General features: G+C 40.3%; 1 protein-coding gene across 2 annotated transcripts; it reads left to right on the top strand.

Annotated features, from left to right (window-relative positions):
- The first annotated feature begins 325 nt into the window (after positions 1–325).
- Positions 326–7,310, top strand: LOC120690327 (F-box protein At1g78280-like). 2 transcript variants are annotated; one of them, XM_039972951.1, is made up of 17 exons: positions 508–615; positions 1,434–1,515; positions 1,663–1,770; positions 1,916–1,971; positions 2,058–2,200; positions 2,306–2,503; positions 2,575–2,774; positions 3,196–3,295; positions 3,378–3,962; positions 4,113–4,235; positions 4,644–4,724; positions 4,810–5,117; positions 5,206–5,430; positions 5,910–5,994; positions 6,073–6,253; positions 6,607–6,781; positions 7,030–7,292. In XM_039972951.1, the coding sequence occupies exons 3-17, from the start codon at positions 1,667–1,669 to the stop codon at positions 7,172–7,174; spliced, it is 2,709 nt and encodes a 902-aa protein (XP_039828885.1). In that variant the 5' UTR covers positions 508–615; positions 1,434–1,515; positions 1,663–1,666; the 3' UTR covers positions 7,175–7,292. The 2 variants fall into 2 exon arrangements, with proteins under 2 accessions (XP_039828884.1, XP_039828885.1); XM_039972950.1 differs by lacking the exon at positions 1,434–1,515 and having other exon boundaries at positions 326–615; positions 7,030–7,310.
- Positions 7,311–7,529: the final 219 nt, after the last annotated feature.

Below are 7,529 nucleotides of genomic sequence, written 5' to 3'. Positions count from 1 at the left end.
GTGAATAACTGAATATGCATCACGAATCATCAGTTGAATGGCATGAGTGGCTCATCGTGTTGGTTCATGCCAAATCTTTACCAGCATCTCTCGTTCGCCGTTTCTTCAATTCTTCTGTTGGAGATCACGCGTGCTTCCACTTTGCAGACCTTGATTCATCAAATTGCAGTACGATTTGTGTTGCGTACTCAGTGGAATTACGCGTAGCAGAAACGTTTACGTATTTTCGATACTGTTCCGCGGCGCCAACGCAGCACCGGAAGCGTCGAGGGCCCGAATCCGGTTCCCCAGCTATATATAAATAACCACACGGCGTGGACGCGTGGGACCCTCCTCCCCTGCTTTGGCGTTTTCGCTTCGCTTGTCCCCGACGCGCAATTCCCACCGATCTCAATTCTCAACACGCACAGCTGGCTTCTGATCCCGCCCGGCCCGCGCCCCCCGCCTCTACCCAACGCGACCCACCGACCAGGACCCCGGAGCGATGGAAGCGGCGGCCGGCGGCCGGAGGGAGGCGGCGCTGGGGGGCCTCGCCGTGCTCCCCGACGAGGTGCTCTGCGCCGTCGTCGACCTCCTCCCGCCCGCCGACATCGGGCGCCTCGCCTGCGTCAGCAGGTACCCCGCCCGCCCGCATGTTGTCCCCCCTCTGCTGCTGCTTCGTTCTCGACGCTAGGAATCGAGGTTTCTCGCGGGGCGCGAGTCCCTTGCTCTCAATTACATGTCACACGGTTGGCAGAATTTCGCAGTGTTGAGAGCTGAGTGGGGGGTTTGTAGCTTGGTGAGACGACAGCGTCGACCGCGGGATTTGCGGAAGTCGCAGGTTCTGGTGATCGGTGCACTTCGGGCTGAATTTTTCTGAATTCCAGCTATACGGCTAGAGCAGCCTACTTGCGTGCTGTGCTACAGAGTCCTTCCCAGACCAGTTTTGCTATAGTGCGTGTGTTAAGAAACAGGGAGTTTCAGTGCAGCGAGTCATTTTTCGTACGCTTTGTGCTATACTTAGTCGATTCAATTGAACGCATTGTGAATGATAAATGCTGGAGCCTGGAATCTGTTTGGTGACAGTTAGCTGTACATGAAAAGAGCACAGTTTATATAGCCTTCAGAAACTAGCCTATAGCAAGGGACAACTGGAGCCTGTGGTAGCAGTAGCAGCTATGCAATAAAATAGTTATCATTCATTCATTCTGAATCAATTCGTCACAAACTTAAACACTTTTGCAAACAAATTCAGAGATGGGACACCCCACAAACAAATATAGAAAATTTTAAACTTACCATACCATTTCCTCCCAGTGATGCACATAGATTATGACAGGATTGACTAGATATTTGTATTACTTCCTAAGATATATTTGTAAGCCTGATCTCTAGGGTTTAGGTGAGTTGATTCTCCTGACCATTCACCCTGTATTATTGACCACAAATTACAGAATTGTGGAGGTTTGTTCCATTGAGGATCGATGAAATAGATCCAAATTTAAAGGGTTCAAAATTCCTCTCTTGATCACATCTGTGAGTATAAAAATATCCTATTATTATATCTTGCTTAGCAAGCATGAGCCTAAAACTTTGCTTCTGAGTAACATTTGTTTTTGCTAGTATCTCTTTCTTACATCCGTGTATTATTTGACACTGTATTAACTTTTAATCACTTGCCAGTGTCATGTACATACTTTGTAATGAAGAACCTCTCTGGATGAGCAAATGTCTTTCAATTGGGGGTCCTCTTGAATACAAAGGTTCTTGGAAGAAGACAACATTGTCCAGGTATAGTGGTCATTTAAAATTTTGTGATGTATTACTCGTTTATGCTAAGCCCATTCTACTGGGTTACTTTTGTTGTCTAAAATGTCATCCTTATTAATTATGTAACCATTTTGAAAAGGTTAGGCACTGATTTCTTCATTTTCAGGCTTGGCCTATGTTCAGAAAATGATGAGAACTTGCAGAAACCTCGTCAGTTTGATGGTAATTAACATGTACCTTTTGTTGTCCATTTCTTGTATATATTTGTTCTGCTCATATTCCTACCTTTACACTTACATCTTCTGTAGGGTTCAATTCTTTATATCTATATAGGAGATGGTATAGATGTTTTACTAGTTTGAGTAGTTTTTCATTTGATGATGGACATGTGGAAAGGAAAGATGACCTTCTATTGAACCAATTTCGTTCTCAATATGATGGAAAAGGCCCAGTAAGTTCTATCAAACTTTTTGTTTCAATTCAGATTAAAAAACACTTGAATTTCTGCATTTTATTCCTCTATTTCCCCCACCCAATGAAAGTGTCTTATTGGTAGGTTTTGCTTACTAAGTTGGCTGAAACCTGGCCTGCAAGGACAAAATGGACTGTGCAGCAACTAACAAAGGATTTTGGTGAAGTTCCATTCAGAATATCACAAAGAAGTCCTCAGAAGATAACTATGAAACTAAAGGATTATGTTTCTTACATGCAACTCCAGCATGACGAAGATCCTTTATACATATTTGATGATAAGGTATTCTGTATTCATAACTTAATTTCATTTGCTACACCAGTAGAAAAGACTCATTTGACAAATCGTTGCAGTTTGGAGAATCAGCGCCAGCATTACTGGAAGATTACAGTATCCCTCATTTATTCCAAGAAGAATTTTTTGATATTCTGGATTATGATCAACGTCCAGCATTCAGATGGCTTATTATTGGACCAGAAAGATCAGGTGCTTCTTGGCATGTTGATCCAGGACTGACAAGTGCATGGAATACCCTTCTTTGTGGCCGAAAAAGGTTTGAGTGTCCTTTTTTTAACTATATTAAATGTTACCTGACAGTGATACCTGCATTTTTACTGATTTTTGGTACCTGTAACTGAATGATTCCTTACTAAACTTGTGAATGTTAACTTCTAAACTAGTGGTACATAAAGGTCATGAAATGTTTCTCTATCACCGCTTGTTTTCATTTTTTTTCAAAACCACAGACTTGAAAAGGGTCACCCCTTGATCTGCTTATTTCTGGTTTAGTCATTAATTCATAACTTATCTTGTATAGTTGTATCAACCAATTATCAGACTTCTATGTTGGATAAAACAATTTGTATTTCAAGATCGACCTTTACCACTTTTGTTGATTGTCCACACTGTCAATGCTAAATGTTTAATGATTAAATCGTGATTTACCACTTACAATATTGATCATATTTTCATAGATGGGCATTGTACCCTCCAGGAAGAGTTCCTGGTGGTGTCACGGTACATGTAAATGATGAAGATGGTGATGTTGACATTGAAACTCCAACATCATTGCAGGCAATGTACTTAATATTCTATTTCTTTTCTCATTTTTTTAAAATTCTTTACATAAAATTCAAGATTGATGTGCCATTTGCAGTGGTGGCTTGATATCTATCCACATCTTCCTGAACATGAGAAGCCACTGGAATTCACACAATTGCCAGGAGAGACTATTTTTGTTCCTAGTGGATGGTGGCATTGCGTTTTGAACCTTGAGACAACAGTTGCAGTGACACAGAACTTTGTAAACCAGTCTAATTTTCAGCATGTATGTCTGGATATGGCACCTGGTCACAGGCACAAAGGAGTTTGCCGAGCTGGTTTACTTGCTGTCCCAGGAAATTCTGTTAAAGATAATGAAAATCATCCATCTGTTCCAATGAGTGGATGGAACCACCCTGACATGAGCCGTAAGGAAAAAAGGTTTAAAGGTTCAGAATCGCTAAGTACCTCAAATAGCATAAATCATTGTTCTGCATTTGAGTTCTCAGGTGTTCAGGAAAGTTTGGAGAATCAAGAATTCTCTTATGATATAGGTTTCTTGTCACAATTCCTTGAGAAAGAAAGGGATCACTATTCTTCTATCTGGAGTCCAACGAATTCACTAGGGCAGAGAGAAGCAAGAGAATGGCTGCGCAGGCTTTGGTTTCTTAAACCTGAACTGAGAGAACTAGTATGGAAGGTGCGTTTCGCTTTGTCATTTTTAACTTCTTTTACTGGACTCAATTTTCAGTGCACGTAATGAATGTGCACTTTTTTACTTTTAGTAGATTTTATCTGTTTATTGAGTATGTTCTTTTCATTGTTCTAACTGATCTGCCTGTTCCTACAGGGTGCATGCCTAGCAATAAATGTTGACAAATGGTATTCATGCTTAGAGGAGATATGTGCATGCCATAATTTACCACTACCCACAGAGGATGAGAAGCTTCCTGTTGGCACTGGTAGCAACCCAGTAAGTACTTTCTCATTTATTTAGTGTCTAAAAGTTACTGCTATCAAGAAACTATTATCGAATTTTAGCTTATCTGTTCATAGATGACAATGAAGTATTTTGTAATATTATGTTGATTTTAAATCTTTACACACATATGTGTTGCACGTTGAAACAGATTCATGTTGGGTGTCATGCTACCTAGTTTACTTGTTGATGTGTCTGGCTTCAGCTTAGTAAGCTCATAACTTCAGCATGCCGATGTGTGCTGCATAATTGCTCCCTCATGTACCATGAAATCATCTGAGCTATAAGATTGAAATTTCAATACTGTATTAGAACGGATAATTTCATTTTCAAGCTGCAATGTATGTTTGTAGGTCTGTTATTGATGTTATATGTAACATATGGTACAAACTTTATTTTCAGGTCTTCATTGTCTCTGGCAATGTGATTAAAATATATGCTGAAGGAGGATTGGCTTATTCTGTTCATGGTTTGGGCACAGAGGTATTGTATTGCTTTTTTTTTCTGCAACTTAGTGTGGTTAAAAGTGACATTTCTGTTATAGTGATAATTAATCTTCCTACTGCAGCTTGAGTTCTATGATCTCCTGCAAAAAAGTGGTTCACCTTTGATCAATCACATCCCTGAGATAATTGCTAGTGGCTTTCTTGAATATGAGGATGATATCTATAGGACAGTTCCATGGGATGGAAAAGGGATGCCAGATGTTTTAGTTAAACACTACCCACTGGAGGTTTCTTATGCAAACAGCTGTTTTCCTCTTGGGCTTTGGAGCAAGCAACGCTTTGGAACGAGCAGTTCACCTGATGTTTCAAACAGACCGATTTGGCCATACATGGTTACGAGAAAGTGCAAAGGAGATATTTTTGCTCGCATGTAAGTAACTAAGTATATGAGTTTCAGTTCTCCCAAACAGAAAAATATGGTTTTGCAATAATCACAATTTGAATCTACTCCTTTTCAGCCGTGATGTGCTGTCCAAGACTGATATTCTTCCTCTTGCGTCATCCTTGGGAGTTCAAATGCGAAATATACATCTATTACCTCTTCCACATATGGAGCATGTACCCAAATCTGGCAACAGTGATGTGAAAGATTGTGATGATGCCGCGGTTCTACCTGAATGGCAGCAACTAGTCTCTACTCTAAATAGGAGAATGAAGAATGTAAAGAAGCACCTAGCTAACTGGTGAGTGCGAAGCATGTGCATATTTACTCAGCATATCTTTGAAAGGGGCACTAAAACACTATTGTTTCTTGCTCTGTGTTTTCACTAAAACACTATTGTTTCTTGCTCTGTGTTTAGTTTGTGTAGATCATGTCATGTTTCAGTCATACATTACTGCCAGAGTGAAATAAAAATTTAATCAAATATAAGATGGCACATGGAAACTTAAAATTTTGTTACCCAATGACCACTGTGCTTGGGCTTTCTAATAATATTCCTAGAGTTATGTTGGATAGGTCTTCATTGAATCATGGAATATTGCAAATAGCTTGTTTTTAACAGTTCAAAGTTTCCACAAAAGTAAAATCATAACCGCAATAAATTACACATTGATTTGCATAGACTTTGTTTAACCAGTTATGCATCCACAATGTTTATGTTGCTACCCAATTTGACAACAAGCTTTTATACCTGAACATTTTTTTCACTTTTCCACTTAGGGGGAACTCTGTTCCACAAGCTCTAATTGAGAAAGCTGAAGGATATCTACCTCCCAATATGGACTTCCTCATCAAGTTTGTTAAGGTGACGTTGCAGTTTGCTTTTCTTTATATTTAACTTGTGTCAAATGTTAGGCTTAATGTTTGCTTATTAAAATAACAGGATGATGGTGATCTAGTGCACTTACTCCCCTCTTGGATACATTCAGATATAATGGATGATAACATTCTCATTGAGGGGATCACAGAATCGAGTTCTTTCAGTAACAGTAAAGGAAGTTACGAAGCAGATCCGGAAAAAATGAATGCAATTCACATAATTGATTTCAGCGATCTGTCCATTGGTGAGCAGCCGATTCACTTTGGCTCCTTAGTAGTTTAGCATTGATTACATTTTCTTGTCTACATAAAAAAATTATTTCGTGACATGCATCACTGACTGATAAAACTAAAGATGTAATAACCGGAGTTTACATTACTGTTTGCCCAGAAAAAAAATCTGATTGTTCAAAATTCTGAATTGTGGCCTGTTCCTTGCATAAAATTTGAATTTTCAAATTGCATTTTGAATAGATATTAGAAATTATGCTCAGTTTGGAGGTAGATAAAACAAGATACCCACATCTGTCTACCTTTTATTTTGATTCCAGTGAAGTTTACAATTATCTTTGAGATCTAATTATGCCTGTGTTAGCAGGGGATCCTCTATGTGACATTATTCCATTGCACTTGGATGTTTTCCGGGGTGACACTGACCTTCTCAGGGAATTCCTACGGAGCTATCAGCTTCCTTTACTGAGGGGGCAAGCAAATACTGATATATATAAGTCAGTGAAAAATTCAAAGTTCAGCAGGGCATCATATCGCGCAATGTAAGCATTGTTTTGAATTACAGTGATTCCTCCATCCGTATTTTACATTCTTCTATCTGCTGTATCCCAAGTTAATGGATTATTACCAGAAGTTCTTAACCAGTTTCTTTGCATTTTAAAACTTGCTCGCATTGACATAGGATTTTCAGCAATGATCTCACCATGGTTCCTTATTTGCGAGCCGGATGCAGTATCCATTCTGCCTTACCAAGATATAACTGCAACATTCTCGCCTTGCATTTCTTCAGGTGCTACTGTATGCTGCACGAGGACAATGTCTTGGCAGCTATTTTCAGCTTGTGGAAGGAGCTAAGGGCTGCGACTTCATGGGAGGACATTGAAAACTTGGTATGGGGAGAGCTGAATCGATACCAGGAATCCTGCACTCCGTAATCGGTTCTGCTCAACACACACCGGCGAGACTCAAAAAACATGTTGAGATCACGTGTTCCTTAACATATGCAACTTTTTTTTTTAATATTGTCAGGAGCACTGACTGGCATTTAAGAAATTAAGTTGGGCACCCCCACTGACCGCACGCTCAACGCAGATGGACTGTCAGGAAGTCCGAGGACGCGCCTACCGAGGCGCTTACACATATACACACACCCCGGCCTCCTCGTACGACACCAGCGAACGCCCAGACTGGGATTCGAACGCTGGTGGGCAGCTCGGCCACTGCTGGAGCTAGCCACCGGACCGATCCGTTCGCACATATGCAACTTCAAAGAGCAAAAAGTAATGAAGG

Source organism: Panicum virgatum, chromosome 9N, assembly GCF_016808335.1.
Source record: "Panicum virgatum strain AP13 chromosome 9N, P.virgatum_v5, whole genome shotgun sequence".
Taxonomy (NCBI): Eukaryota; Viridiplantae; Streptophyta; class Magnoliopsida; order Poales; family Poaceae; genus Panicum; species Panicum virgatum.
Note: the sequence above shows the minus strand (reverse complement) of the source record. Positions and strands in the feature narration are given on the sequence as shown.

Bases quoted from the DNA above. Each gene is read 5' to 3' on its own strand.
- LOC120690327 (XM_039972950.1), top strand. From the start codon at position 485: ATGGAAGCGGCGGCCGGCGGCCGGAGGGAGGCGGCGCTGGGGGGCCTC. The intron at 1,771-1,915 runs GTATAGTGGTCA...CTTCATTTTCAG, and splicing joins AAGAAGACAACATTGTCCAG to GCTTGGCCTATGTTCAGAAA. The intron at 2,504-2,574 runs GTATTCTGTATT...AAATCGTTGCAG, and splicing joins TATACATATTTGATGATAAG to TTTGGAGAATCAGCGCCAGC.